This window comes from Aulonocara sp. 'chitande type north' Nkhata Bay, linkage group LG3 (genome assembly GCF_057382095.1).
Source record: "Aulonocara sp. 'chitande type north' Nkhata Bay isolate Kocher_YH1m ecotype deep benthic linkage group LG3, A_spYH_male_GT1.1, whole genome shotgun sequence".
In the NCBI taxonomy this organism is placed as follows: Eukaryota; Metazoa; Chordata; class Actinopteri; order Cichliformes; family Cichlidae; genus Aulonocara; species Aulonocara sp. 'chitande type north' Nkhata Bay.
Window position 1 is genome coordinate 58,675,554 of NC_141346.1, and position 15,681 is coordinate 58,691,234.

The 15,681-nt window shown below is 41.2% G+C and overlaps 1 protein-coding gene across 1 annotated transcript in view; it reads left to right on the forward strand.

The window, feature by feature from the left end:
* The first annotated feature begins 211 nt into the window (after positions 1 to 211).
* LOC147336315 (protein TANC1-like) overlaps positions 212 to 15,681 on the forward strand; it is a 31,576-nt gene continuing 16,106 nt past the window's right edge. The window contains exons 1-9 of the mRNA XM_086286173.1: positions 212 to 226; positions 1,294 to 1,465; positions 1,757 to 1,911; positions 5,189 to 5,420; positions 5,531 to 5,697; positions 10,341 to 10,948; positions 13,038 to 13,146; positions 13,384 to 13,506; positions 14,712 to 14,948. Of these exons, the coding sequence (XP_086142299.1) occupies positions 212 to 226; positions 1,294 to 1,465; positions 1,757 to 1,911; positions 5,189 to 5,420; positions 5,531 to 5,697; positions 10,341 to 10,948; positions 13,038 to 13,146; positions 13,384 to 13,506; positions 14,712 to 14,948 (1,818 nt within the window). The remainder of the gene's footprint in view (positions 227 to 1,293; positions 1,466 to 1,756; positions 1,912 to 5,188; positions 5,421 to 5,530; positions 5,698 to 10,340; positions 10,949 to 13,037; positions 13,147 to 13,383; positions 13,507 to 14,711; positions 14,949 to 15,681) is intronic.

Genomic DNA, 15,681 nt, shown 5'->3' on the forward strand with positions numbered 1-15,681 from the left:
TCTGATTTGAGCAACATTTAGTGACTTCCTTTTTGACTGGGCGAACCCTCCGACAGAACTAGACTCGGGATGAGCAGCACTCGTTTGATTGCCATGAGAGGAGAGTGAAAAGAAAGGGGGAAAAAAAGATGAGAAGGAGAAAAGCTTCAACTGTGGGAGAGAGAATACACAAACTGACATGCATGAACAATGAAATGGAGAAGAGGTGAGGATGTCGGTGCACCATGTGAGGCCTCCTGAAAGCAAAGGCCTGTCGCAGCATAATAAGTAAGGGGTGATTCAGACGTTAGCTGAGCGAGCTTTAACTATAAATCTATGAAAGGTTTTGAGGCTAATCTTAAAATTAGAGATTGGGTTTGGCTCCCAACCCTAAACAGCCAGCTGGTTCCACAGGAGCGAAGCAGCTTTAGCCTCTGCTTGTCATTCCGGCTTAGGATACTGAAAAAGCAAGTCATGGTCATTAGGGGCTTTATATTCAAGAAGATGGATTTGAAATCTAAGGGGATCCAATAAAGAGAGGTTAATAAAAGATAACTCTTTTTCTAGTTCCCGTCGATACTCCTTTTGCTCAAGTTAGAGTTTTTCAAACACTGTACTTATTTTGCTGGTATAGTAGAAGGTGGTGATCATTTCAAGTGTCTCAGAACCAGCTCGTTCGCTTTTTGGTTTCATTGTAGGGCACTAGAAACATAAACAGACCTACACCTGCCAATATAAACACTCTCAACTGCCCCTCCAATTACAATAGGCTTTTGTGAACACAGGCAAACTCGCAAGGTGAAAACACTAGCAGCTAACAGCAGTGATAGTTGTAATGTTGAAAGGTGCATTAGCACTAAAGGTAGCAGTCATTTAGTGATGTTAGTTAACAAGTGTTATGAGATCTAATTAGTGCTGAAGTAGACCAGATAAGAGTCCTCTTTCAGGTCTTCACTCTGATTCCACTTAATTGAAAATGTATCCTCTACAGTGTTCAGGGTTTTTCATGTATGTGGCTCCTTCTGGGAAGAAGAATGCGGGAGATGCTCAAAGCATGTTTGTAGGTTAACTGCAACGGAAAACGATTTATTACAGTAAAGTTTCCAGCATTTAAAAGAAGTAATCATTTGTTAACTTCCCGGAGACATGGGGGAAAAAAATAGAAGTAGTGTAAACAATTTTAATCTGTTTCATTTCTTTTCCCGTTTCCTTCAGCGCGTTTTGCTCCCTACAAACCCGTGGACATCATGCTCAAACCTTTGCTGTTCGAGGTTCCCAGCATCACCACAGATTCTGTGTTTGTGGCTCTTTCAGCATCTGGAAGATGTCCTGAAGGCCGGCGAGTCCACAGAGAACCACGGTGCTGTGGTGGTGGGCAGCGTGGGGTATGGGAAGACGGCCATCATCTCCCGACTTGTGGCGCTGAGCTGCCATGGAGGACGCATGCGTCAGATCGCCTCCAACAGTCCCAGCGCCTCCCCGAAAAGTAATTAGTTTTAGTATTTGCCTTTGGATGTGAGCACTACATTAACTGCTCGTGTTTAGCTAATGTTATTATAATTTCATTTCAACATTAGCTTGCAAAGTGTGGGAGGGAAGTAATTATATATTCGTTGGCAATATAAAATCAAGTTGACTAATATTACATTTATCTTACAAAAGAATGCCCTCACACACAACTAATGTTATTAATGCTAGCATATACATATATAGAGAGATGTTAGTTTATATTAATGTAATAACTTTATATATTGGTGACCATGTGCATGTCTTCCAGCTGGCCCAGGACAAAGCACAGAACTTCCTCTCAGCCAGCCTCCACAGCCCACTCCACCATCCAGTGCTGCCAACACACTGAGGACCAGCAGTTGCCCAGGAACTCCCGAGATGCAGCGGCACAGGGAGGAGGCTGTCAAACGCCTGGCTGCAAAGGTGCGCCTTTCAACATCTAAGAGAGCTCACAGTAACAAAGAAGCAGGAATCAAAGAAGCTGAAAAAAGATTGCACTAGTTATGGTGGTGTTTACTCAGGGAAAAAATGTTTGGTGTGTGCACTGGATCAAAAAAAGTAATTTTAACAATTTTCAACAGTGAGTAGATTATTTTTTGTTTTTGATGGATGGATTTGTTGTTTCTTCCTTTCTTTTTTTTAAAAAAAAAAAAAAAAAAGGAAAAAGAAGGAAAATCGACCAAAAAGCATCTCAGGTTTTACCAAGTACTTCTACAACAGCTTCAGTCTGACTTCTGAAAACTCCTCTTTAATAGTGACCACAGATAATTGTGATATATTCTGTTGAATGATGCATAAAATTATACATAACAATAAGGGTAGGTTGCAGTTTACTAGTCAGTGATTAGAACCTCCTCAGGGAGCAACAACCCACAGCGAGCCCTGTCAGCCATGACCTGAGAGCACAGAATGTAAACACACACCAACGTCAAACAGAGCCAGCTTCATCAATATTAGACGTCATTTAGGAATTTACAAACATCAACACACGTTTCAAATAGCAACACCATTTATCTAGGCGGCTATCAGTTATACCGACATGTATGGCACTACTACTGCTTAATTACTGGTTGGTATCCGTTCCTGTGTCAACTTCAAATAGGTGCTTAAATATATTGTAAGGCCGCCTGTTCAAGTGTTGAACTGGGATGTTTGAACATGATAAGGATCCTCAAAATTCCATGAAGCGGAGCAACACTGACTACTGAGGACAGTGCTTACTTTTTTGACAGATGAATATTCCATCTGTTGATTTTTCTGGCGTTACAAGGATCGCAAAATAAAGTCTAAATACTGCCTCTCTGGGAAGTTTACGTGTCAGCGCTGTTGAGCAGAAGATTAAGTGTTTTCTTGTATAAGCTTGTCAACATTTTTCACAAGATATAAAGTACTGCACGGTAACAGCTTTACATGTGTTCTGTTACTCCCCCACACCGTCAGTAACATTGTTAACCACTTGTCTGTGACCGAAACCCCCCCCCCCCCCCAAACATGCATACCAGACACTGAGCATATTTCTGCACATCTTTCTCTTTCAGACTTGTGAAGTGGACAGACAAGTCCTCGATGTTTCACTTTAAAATGTTCCTCTCTCGATGCACGCCGACTAAGCAGTGTGCGGTTTTTGCCTACGACTCTTTTATTTTAGTTTTGGAATTGTTCGCTCTGTTTCCACTGAAATTTCTCTGTCGATTTTTCACTCCCGCATCTTTACTCGCACCACCTCTTCTTGTGTTGCTGAGGGTTCAGTCACATAGCAGGTGCACGTTCACTACATTTTGGAAATACTGCTTGCTAAAAGCACCATTTGATGACTTTGGCACTGCTATTGCCTTGTAGCAGGTCTAATAAAGATGATTGGGGGCCACCGGGATTCAGAGAAGATTTGTGATCCACTGTTGTAGTCAGTTGAGTTTGAATAGTGCTGTGATGGTAGGTTGTAAGGTAATTTAATAGGTGGCAGCTTTGTGAAGGACTTTCTCAGTGGATGTGACGTCTCCTACTGATTCTGCTGCGTTTAATGGTACTGATTACAACCTGTTGTCCTTCTAACACCTTTAGAATTTAATACTCTTATCCTGTCAGGGAGGCCTCCTAATTAGTGACCCTGTCAAAGGGGACAGTTCATGCACCAGACAGCTAGGGTAATGCAGTGAGCTTCATGTAAATGTCTGTGAAACTCAAGCAGTATCTCTTGAGCCAATTATGGTGAAAAGTGTTTCCAATAGGCGCCTTCACAGGGGCTCTGTTCCTGTGATGTGTGATGCAACGCTGAGCAGCTTCTGTCAGATTCTGCCAGTGCTTTTTTAATCATTGATTTAAAAGTGGTCTCATAACAGGAGCACTGAGGCTACTACCCTTTCTGCTTTATTCTTATTATCGAGACGTGCCTTTAGGTAACATTTCTGAAAATGCATTTATTGTTTTGCCAGCAGATGAGCTACCGAGGTTTGACTGCAGAGCCTTGCATCATCGTGTGTCGAGATTCGTATTGCTCATTGATGAGGCGGTAGTCTGCGTGACTTGTATGCTAAATTAAATCATCACTGCAGTAGGGGGCTTATTAAGAGTTGTGTTCATGCACACAGCAGGTTACTTGACTTTGTACAATAATAGGCATTCAATATATCAGTTTCCCTCTTTGTTATGTCACATTTGTGATGAAGCTCAAAAAACGCGTGACGCAAAAATGACAGAAAGGAGTGTTCGGACTTCTCTCAGACGTTTGCTGCTTTTAGGGTAAAGCATAACATCAGAGAAAAATTCTGGTGGTCGTGATTTTTGACAGTTTCTGGAGAAGATGTGAATCAGTGGTTGTGTTATTGTTTCAGTTGGTCCATCTTCTGACTGGATGTCACATGTTTTCCTTACTAAAGATGGGTTATATACATCCAGGGAGTTCAGCTATAATTTTTAAAATCTTACCTCCCTCTTTTCTAATTTGCGCTAGCTTTAATTGTGCCTTTATTGGCATGTGAGTTATATGTTATTATTTGAAAAAGAAAGAACCATAAATATGCATTTAGATCTGTGCTGTGGGGAGAAGTTTGGGTCCAAAACATTTATTGATGCTAAATGTTAAAAAAAAAAGTCTCATATCTTGAGGCTTTAGTCATTTTTCTAGAAGCTGGTCATCGGTTTTCTGTGGAGAACTAAACAGCAACAGCTGAGGTTGAGCCGTCAGAGGAACCGATCACCTGCTCCTCCTCCTGTGGGCCTGGAAGTGTGTCAGCTCCTCCAGGTTGGACTGTAATTAGTACAGTCATCTTCCTTCTTCTCCACCTCTGTCCCTACATTTTCCTTTTAAATCAGACCTCCTTTGAATGCTGCGGAAACCTGCTCAGGTACAGAAGATTCTACCTTTAGATATCCACCTGGGATCTACTCACTTCTTTTTATAGCTTTTCATCCGTTGCCCAATCTCTTCATCATCCCTTCTGTGTGAAATAATGAAAGGATAAAATCATGTCTTTGACATTGTAGAGATAATATGTAGTTTTATGGAGGCTTGTTGGTATCAAAAGCCTCACTTACTTACTTTGTCATGGTAGTTTTTCAGTCACCAGAGATGTTGGTGTTTGTAAACGCTTTAAAGTTATCAAATGTACCCATCAGTCAGTGAATCATATTTTTAATTCTTCCTGATTCTCAAAAAGCAATGGCTTCACTCGCGTTTGTTCTCGTTCCTTTTGTCTTCCAGGTGGTGGCTTATCATTATTGCCAGGCAGATAACACGTACACTTGCTTGGTCCCAGAATTTGTGCACAGCATCGCAGCCCTTCTGTGCAGAGCTCATCAACTGAGTGCGTACCGGGAGCTGTTGCTGAAAGAGCCCCACCTCCAGAGCATGCTCAGTCTGCGCTCCTGTGTCCAAGACCCCATGGCTGCTTTCCGGAGAGGAGTCCTGGAACCGTTGGCCAACCTTCGGAAAGGTAAAACACTGTAGTTGTATATTGCACTATTTCATTTTCATCGTGTATGAGACCACTAATCTCATTTCATAGTATTTTAATATTTAGTTTATTTGTAAATGTCTTTGCAGAGCGAAGGATTCCAGAGGAAGATTACATAATCTTAATAGACGGGCTGAATGAAGCGGAGTTCCACAAACCAGACTATGGAGACACCATTGCATCCTTCATCACAAAAATCATTGCCAAGTTCCCCTCCTGGCTAAAACTGGTTGTCACTGTTCGAATCAACTTGGTGGTAAGAAAGAACTTATAAAGCATGGCTCTGAGTTCACTCAGATGACAAAATATTCACTGTTATAATCACCTCGAGTCAGAATTACAGATGTCACATTATACTGGTGATGAGTTTTAGTTTTAAAAAGTTTATCACTCTTTCTTCCCTCTCGGTAACTACTCTGCTTATCCGCACACTTTACGGCTGATTAAAGTAACTACTGCTAATGGCATTCACTCTTCTGTTGCTGCAGCTGCTTCTCTCACACACTCAGAGACTCGCTTCCCACAATGAACTCACACAGGTGCAGTTTGGCTGTTACACTGTTGAGTGAAGTACTGGATACAGGCAAGCTGTTAAGGGCTTGATTCTTAACTTAATTACCAGTTTCGTGTCTGCTCTTATCCTCTACTATCTGCTTTCCAAGCGCTCTGAGCTGAAGCTTATCAAAAAGTTTGAACACTCAAGACTTCTGTTGTTATATTTTTTTATACAAATTGAATGAAATTTGCACAGGCTGGTTTAACTAAGCATCTTTAACTAAGTGCTTTTACAGTCTTACCTTTTAATATATTTTAATGTTATTAGTGCTAGTTTTCACTTACTTAATATACTGTATTTTTCGGACCATAAGGCGCACCGGATTATAAGGCGCATTAAGCGAAACAAAACAGTCAGATAAGTCAACTCATTTTTCTTGCTTCCTCCAATCCACATTGATTCATAAATGCTGAATTCTCTTGCAGCTGCTCTATTCCCATGTTGTTGCAGCATATTAATGACTAACCTTTGTATTGTGGATGGATTACCTCAGTTGTTCTCCTGATTGAAGTTTGGTCCGTTTACAGCATCCCGCCATGCGATTGCATTTGTCCCTAACCCTCGGGAACCCTCACATTAACTTTTATGAGTGAAAAAAAGTTAGCCTTCATCCTCTAGCTTCACTGTGTTTATGTTATGCTAACATAGCTGTGTCGCTAGCATATCATTTTATACCAGCTAGCCAAGCTTCAGTAACCCTATAAATGTCACTGCTGTTTAGTTTTCTGTCTTCATTTATGTCGAAAGGGACGGCAGAGCTGTACATTTAAATTTTTTCAGAAATCTCTTAGTCATGTATATCATGTTTAGGTGGAACTAGTGAGCTAACTTCTAACTCCGTTAAATTTAATAAATTTTGTTTTCATGGATGCTTGGATGTTGAACTTAATAGTTACACCTGATAAAGCATCAACGCTGTCGATTTTTGAGAAAATTAAAGGATTTTAAGTGCGGCTTATAGTGCAGAAAAAAAAAGTATGCCGGTTGTAGCCAACAGTCCTCCTGCACTTACAGTTCACACTGGCCCTGTTTCCCAATCCATAAAACACTGTAAAACACATTTATTGATTTGTTGACCAGAACATTTCATATCCTAAATCGGAAAATCTAACACTGTGGCAACCCTAGAAAAGAAATGAATCAAAATTCTCTCATTTTAACAAATGTCTAGCTGGACATGCCGTCACCTCTCTAGGCACTCACTCACTGTCACCAGACCCTGCACATTTTTACATTTTGACAAGTGTTTCCTGAGCTGCTCCCGCTTGTTATTCTACTCTTTACAGAGTCAGGCATATCCAGCAACATTCAGGAAAGAATTGAGACACATGACCTGCAGGGCAGGAGAGAGATGAGTCAGTCACTTTGAGCTGACACTAGGTTGACCAGTTCCAGAAATGCTATGGACTTGGATTAAATTCACGCTGCTGACAACTGAGGCTTTGACACTACTGATGAACTACATGAAAACTTATTTTCCTTGCTGGGGGAAAAAAGAAAGCACTGAGCCTTGGATAATAATGTGGTTTTTGATTGACATCTGGAATTTGAGTTATTATTGCTCAGTCAGAAGCCAGGGTCGAGTGTTGTCCATCAGTGTGGGCTGTACTATATAGTGAATTCAGCCTAGCTATTAAGAATTCAGGCAAGGCCCTGTCAGTGTGGTGAATCAATATATTGTAGCGCTGATATTTTGTATTCACCTCTTATGCTCTTCTATTAATGCATTAGAATTGGTTTTTTGACGTGGAAAGATGTTCCAGGTGACTGCACTTAAAGTAATACATTTCGACTACACTGCAACATCCATCCATCCATCCATCCATAAGCAGAACACTGCAACATATGTGTTGTAATGTCTTCTGACAAAGTGAAACAGTGTTTAATGAGAGGGAGTTACTGTTTGTGTGAATTTGCTAGGGTGACGTTTTTAGCCACCTGGAGGCTGGCAAAGCAAGAACAGCAACAACAACAAGGTTGCAGTCGGTTATCGGAGATGTGTTTTTGTTGTCCGTGTGGTAGATTTCATAGTAACAACTGTGCTGGAAAGGAAACGTGTGGTTTAAGGCATATGTAACAGTAGCTGTTTTTTTTATAACCTCTGTTAGTGAATCCTGTGCACATGCTGGTCTGTGGCAAAGGATAGCACATTGTTAACCATGCCATATGTGTCTTTTACTTTCTTGTAATCATATTTTTCTTGTTATATTTCTGTTTTGTTCACATTCCCACTGTAACCACTTAGCAGTTGTCTGCAGTAATGAATCAAATGGCACTGTTGTTTTAATGGGAGCTATATGACGACTTCGCATGTGAAAACCTCGGAGTCGGTTTGACAATGTTTTTGTAAATCAGGCTCCTATGATGTTCAGTAAGTTCCCTTTAAGTGCAATGGAAAGGCTGTTAGTCACTGACTGAAAATGTCTAATTTTCCAAAAATGTAACAGAAGTCAGTTAAATAGTTTTTAAGAGAGTTGGCAGTCTTTTGCAGAAAAACCCTGTATGTCCTCTCTTTTTATTGTTTTTTTTTTTTTTTTTTGGGGGGGGGGGGGGGGGGGGGGCTACGAGTCCACATATTTGGGTAAGATGCAGGAAATGGTTGCAAAATCACAAAGAAATTCCAAAATTGAATTCTCTATGTCCGGTGGGACGTGATGAGAAATATTACAAAAGCAGAATTCAAAATGAAAACAATGAACAAACAGGGCTGCGTACAACCACATGCCATGACACATAACGACAGCACAATGCTTAATAACAGAATTAATGATAAACTGAAGATATTCTACGATAACTGGACCATGCACAGCATTCAAAATAAAATAAATAGAGAAATAAATAAAGTAAATAAAGAAAATGTATATAAAATGTTGTTTGGACATGATGGTTGTCAGTCCTGCTCCATGCAATAGACTATAATGACCATACACTTGCATTACTCAAAGGTTCTTGAAACTGAAATATGAGCTAATGATGATGGTTCCTACTTCCTTCAAAAGTTTTTAGAGCAAGTTCCTACAAAAGATCAAAAGCACAAACTGTACGCTCCATGCTGTATTCTCATACCGTTTCCCCTAACATTAAAGCTCTGGACACAGCAGTCAGCAGCATTGCCATTCAGTGCAGACAGTGGTTACATTCGGCTTTGTAAGTTATCTGAACCATTTGGCCATCATTAATATGCAAAAGCCATCGGTAAACCTGCGTCTGTGTGTGTATGGCTTTGCTATCTAAGCTTTCGGCTACAAGTTCAGAAACTCTGCAGCTTAGTGTTTGTATAAGCTGCAATTTAGCTTGAAATTGGAAGCACTAAATGATCGACTTTAAAGCATTATCACTTCATACTTGTAATATTATGCGTGTACATTTGTACTTGTCGCTTGTACTCAGGTGTCTCTTGCAAAAAACCCCTCAGTGAATAAATAAAGCTTATCTGCTTTACTGCCCGACTAACTCGGGGCATAGCAAAAATGAATCATGGAAGAATAATCAAGATAGCATTGTTAAGACAAGAAAATATGAAGGCATGAAATGTTTCTTATTTGCAGACAGAATCAGAGTTGTGCATAGAGATGAAATTGTCACGCTATTGTTTTGTGCTTTGAACAGACAAATAGCATCTCACCTCGGAGGAAGGGTTCGATATATTGGCCCTTGCCTGCTAGACTAATATCTGGACAATCTCTGAGGTGTTGTTTGCACCCCCTCCCCCCAATCTTGTGGATTGTGTTCGGTATGTTTTATTGAGCGTGTGCATACATGTGCTTGTGTGTGTTTGTCTGTTTGCGCTGCCTTCTCATGATGAGGGAGAGGAAAAATGTTATCTTGCGGAGGCAATGTTTCTCTAGCCTCAGACAGGCAGAGGATTGGAGGATTAAGGTGCATTGATTTCTCCAACCCCTGGGACACAGATTGAAATGTGAGCCCTAGTTCAGACCTCTGCTTGCCCGCTAGCTACCATCCCATCCATCCCCTGCCTCTTAATACTCAGTTTCCCCACTCCTGTTTTCCTCACAGCCACATTTTGAACAGTAACAAGTGTCTGCTTTGGCCTGATAGCTCAGCATGCTTGCTTCCCCACTGCTCAAAGAAACTCTTCTGATAATACACGTACACAGGCAGATTTTGTTTTTCTTAATGGCAGCTCAGGATGCAAAGAATATTTTTGCTTTTAATTAATTAAATTATTTATTTATTGGCTGTGGTATTGAGTAATACAGCTGTGTCTGTAATGCAAACACTGCACCAAATTACTTTTTTTCATGCATTGACACTTTAATAGTACATTGAAGCTCAGATGTATGTTTTTATGTCACGCTCTGTCTTTATCTTGTCTTCAATAGGAGATCACCAGCCTCCTGCCCTTCTCCAAAATCTCCCTGGATGACTTTTCTGACAACAAAGAGATCAGCAATGACCTCAACGCATATATCCAGTATCGTATCAACGGCAGCAAGGACATCATGAACAATATTAGCCTGAACGGCAAGGCCGATCCTATCACAGTCGGCAAGCTAAGTAGCCACCTGATCTCCCGCAGCCAAGGGTCCTACCTGTATCTCAAACTCACCCTGGATCTGTTTGAAAGAGGCCACCTCGTGATCAAAAGTGCCAGTTACAAAGTCGTGCCTGTTTCACTGGCAGAACTGTACCAGTTACAGTGTAACATGAAATTCATGACCAATTCAGCCTTTGAGCGCTCACTGCCGATCCTCAACGTATCGCTCGCCTCGCTGCACCCCCTGACTGACGAGCAGCTGTTCAACGCCATCAACGCGGGGTTCGTCCAGGGGGAGCTACAATGGGAGGACTTTCAGCAACGCATGGAGCTGCTCTCGTGCTTTCTCATCAAACGGAGGGACAAGACGCGCATGTTTTGTCACCCTTCCTTCAGAGAGTGGCTGGTGTGGAGAGCTGATGGAGAGAGTACGGACTTCCTTTGTGACCCCAGGTCAGTTTTCTGCTAATGCAATAACTTCGCAGCTCTCAATTTGGTTTGCAGGCTTCTGTAATGCATTTAGAGTTTGCGTATGTTTCAGTAATGCATTTAGAAAAGGTTCTTGAATTGCACAAATAGGCATGTAGGACAGTAAGAAAAGTACAACTAATGCTGCAGAATAATATGATAAACGTGTCTTCATGTGAATGAAGTTTTGCATCTCAGAGTGCTTCTGAATTTGTTGTTTTAGGTCTCTGACAGCTTTAATCATGCCTAAATTTGGTGTCCATCCTGTCGGTTGTCACAAAGTTCTTACCTAAAATGTTTAAAGCAGTGTCCTGCTTATTTCCGGTCCTCAATTTTAATGCAGGAGAGCAGAATTTAACGTGGGATATGTCTGCAGAAGGGGAGAATAGCTGGCTCTGGATGTATTAGAGGCAGTAATTCAGTGTTTTTCTTCACATATCTGCGCAGAAATCGGTCCATAATAAACACTGCAGACTGCACCAAAGCTTCCATTTGTAAATAAACCCCTTTAGTCAGCAGTTTGCATACGCAGCCCTGCAACATCATAGATCAGATTTCAAGCAGGCTGTTTCACTTCTTCGAGTCGTCTTCTCTTGCATAATGACTCCATTGCATAACATTTGTGAGAATGTGAGAATACAGCTGTGGAAGTGAAGCATGTTAGATTAATGCTCGAATCTTGCAACAATGACATTCAGGCTTCACTGAATGTAATTTGAGATTTTGCAGAAACATTAGACTCCCTGAAGTCCTGTTTGTTGGTGTCAGCTTGTTGCATGCCAAAGTCTTTCCTTTGTCTCGGAAAAAATACACACGGCATGCAGAAAAAAAATTGAGTGTGAAGTGATGTGATGATGTGAGCATTTACAGACACATCACAGCACTAAATTCATTAGCACAAGGCCTGTTTGCGACGTACAGCACATTCAAAAGGTCATCTCAGAATGCACCTTTGATACAGTGAAGCTGTTTGTAATAAAGCAGCACCTCTGCAGATAAATCCTGTGCTCTTTTGGAGCTGTCAGGATTCATCCGAGTTCAGATGCCTGACTGCAGACTTCACCCTCATATCAAACACATCGATTCTCCTTCCACTGCCTCTCCCCGGTCTGAATTGTTCACATGTGCTGGTACCGTATTATAATTGTCAAATTTCAAATAACAAGCCGCACCAGCGTTGTTAGTGGATTACTCGCTCCCTCATCTGCTTGTTTGCAACCCACTAATTTGCGCTGCTGTTGGCAGCTTGCATTGGTCATCGGTAAAATGAACTGCTGCGTCTGTGCTCATGAATTTGTGCTTTGTTAGTAGATCACCCGCACAACTTTTGACTCCTGATCAGTGCTTTTTTTTTTTTGTTGTCTTGCAGCCTCACACTGATTTGCCCTGTTTTAATAAATAGTGCTTTTTGTGAGGGAGGGGGGGGTACTGACCTATGCATTTTGCAGATATTGCATGTTGCAATGCGAGGCAGGCTTATCTCTTTTAGCAGTACTTGCAGTGCTTACCTAATTGAAATGCTGGAGCCACACGCAAATGAGAGATTTCAGTCATTCACACTTCATAAATTGAATGATGTCACTTTTTTCCTCCCTGTTGCTCACCTCTGCTCACACGGCGATGCCTCCAAACGGACGAGAGCTGAGCTTCGTATTCTGGTCATTCACAGCCTTCCAGCTCCATCATTAAAAAAACAAAGGCTTGTAGTCTGGCGCAGGAGATGCACAGAGAGACAAAAGCCTCCTGCACTGCCTCTCTGTTTGTGCCTGGGCACAACTAGAGAGGATTTTTATCCAGATCAAAGGGATTCGCAATCATGCATGCCTTTTTAATGAAGTTCTGCATTAATTAGTGCCTCAGTGACACTCTTCCCCCCTGTTGTTCAGAGGGTCATTGCCAAACATTTTTAGCTTATTCACACTAGCTCCAGAATACAATAGTTCTCCATGACAGTGCCAGGCTCCTCGTCATCAGCAGAATGAATCAGTACTTTCATGTCGTTTGAAGCAGAGGAACAATCATTCCTACTGTTGACGACTGAGTATCCTATCTGTTCCCTTGTTTTCTAACCCAGGACCGGTCACGCTCTCATGGCTTTCATGTTATCGCGCCAAGAGGGGAAACTGAATCGGCAGCAGACAATGGAGCTGGGACACCACATACTCAAAGCACACATCTTCAAGGTATAGATGTGGAACCTACGTGGTCTATGCATTCATCTTTATTTGAAATCCATCCCTTGCAGGAATTTCTTGGTGTTCACTTTCTCTTGATTTATGCACTGTGACAATGGTTCACCAGAGGATAAGCCGTGGGATGTGGAAAGCAACATTGACAGCTTATGCCCCTCAGATTCGCTGGTTTTTACATATGTGTGTTTGTGTATTTACTCATGCATTTATGCATCGGCGTGCGTGCAGGGTCTGAGCAAGAAGACAGGCGTGTCATCCAGTGTCCTTCAGGCTCTGTGGATAAACTGCAGCACTGACGGCCTTTCTGCAGCCCTGGCCTCCCTGAGGAACCTCTACACACCTAATGTCAAGGTAAGCCTTTGCTTCAGGTTTGCTCCTGCGCGTCTGTTGAATGCAGAACAATCGGCTTATTAGCTAACGATGAAAAAAACACATTATTGATAACCTGAAATGCCTAAATGCAACAGGTTGCTTTTGTTGAAATGCAAAGTATAAGCTTCTTGAGGGGATATAGGAAACCTTTAAACACTATATATTAAACACACAGTATATGTATCCAATTTTCAGCATTTTCATAACCCTTTTGTTACATTGGAGTAATATAATCATATACACTGGTTAGGTCATTTTAAAGCAAATGCATCTCAGAAATAACTGCAACTTTCTTTAGATTTTAGTTACACTTTTAATCCCCGAATGTTGCTCCACGCAGAGAATGTTTTATTAATAACCGCTGTCCTTTTATATTGTTAATGTGTCCAATTATAATTTGACAGGTAAATGTTAATAAGCTTCGCGCACGAGCCAACTTCCTGTGTCCTGCTTTTCAGTCGTGTTTCGAAGGGCGATAATCATTTGGCCTTTCCTGGAAAGGCTGTTCTGCCAGCATGATGCATTCTGGCTCGAAGAAAAATTATCCTCCGTACTTCTTTGCCGTTAGTGTTATTGTTTCAGAGGGCGTTCCATCACCTGGTGTCTGTTTGTGAGTTATTGTATAAATGTGTAGTATTAGTCAAACAGACATTTACAAAATGACCTTATTCTCTCCTCTGGGGGAGGGGTGGGGGGGTTAATTATGCTACAGAGGATCCAGAAAATAACACACACTTTCATCTCCTGTCGTCAAACACTCATTTCACTCTTTGGTTTTGTTTGACTAGGCCTTTATTATTGATTTACTCGTAATGAAAGCGAATACCACACTTGATAATTGCATTCGCTAGAATGTGGCCGTTTCATTTGCCGTCTGAAAAATCTGAAGATGAGAATAAGAAGTTTGATCTCTGTATGAGCCATAAAATGAGTAATGGAAACAATTCTGCTGCTCAAACATGGGTGGTAGTTCACATTTTTAAGTGTATAATTTAGCCAATAAAGAGTAAAATAGTTAAACAGTCATCTCTTCTTAAGAGAATAACATTTATTTTTAATTCAGATTTCTTTCACCTTTAAGTACATGTGATAAAAAATTCACTTCTTTGCAAAGACCTTGAAATAAATATTCAAACGTGAATGCTTTCTGCATTTTTTATTTATTTTTTTGCTTGTATGATCAGGTAAGCCGTCTCCTGATGCTGGGAGGGGCAAACGTGAATTACCGCACAGAAGTCCTGAACAACGCACCAGTGCTTTGCGTCCAGTGTCACCTCGGTCACCAGGAAATTGTCTCACTGCTGCTCGAGTTCGGCGCCAGCGTGGATGTTGTTTCAGAAAACGGCATGAGCCCCCTCTGCTTCTCAGCTGCTGCAGGACACTTGGGACAAGTCATGCTGCTCTGTAAAAAGGAGGCTAAGGTGAGGACTTTTCATATTGTGACTACTTGACAACTCTACTGATGTAGTTTTCTTGTGATCATAGACATTTGGCTTCATTTGGCCATCTTTCTGGATTTCTGGCTTTTTCATATGCAGGGTTTGTATGGGTGCTTGAAATCATTAAAAAAGGCTTGAATTTAAATATTGTCTTTTCAAGGTTTGAATAGTGCTTGAATTTTAGATGTGGTGCTTAAACGTGGTTGAAACCATATTTCATTCACCACAAATAACTGAATGAGTCACAAAGTGTGAAAGCAAAATTTCTCCATCTGGTCTGCCTTGCACCTCTGCGTGCCAGTCTGTTTCAATGTGTGACCCCGCCCTCCCCCTGGGGATGAGTGCACTAACTTGACGTTGCTGTTTTAATGAGTGTTTGATGGAAAACGACACTGGTGGAATTTGCACTCTGAGTCACATGACAGGTGAGTCCTAGTAAATAATTTTCGAGTATGTGTACATAACACATGCTAATTTTAAAACTATTATTATTATTTTGCTAGCTATCAAACGTGCTGGAGAAATGCACTGAGTGTGATAGTACAGTAGTTGGTTATGGCATGGTGATTTATGGTATATGCTGTAAACATAGCTAACATTACTTAGCAGTAGCAGTAATGTGAGTTACTTCACTCAAGTAAAAGCTTTAAACGTTAGTCTGATACTTAACTAGCCAACTTGAGGCTTAAGGGAATAATGGTAATAAGAGGGACTG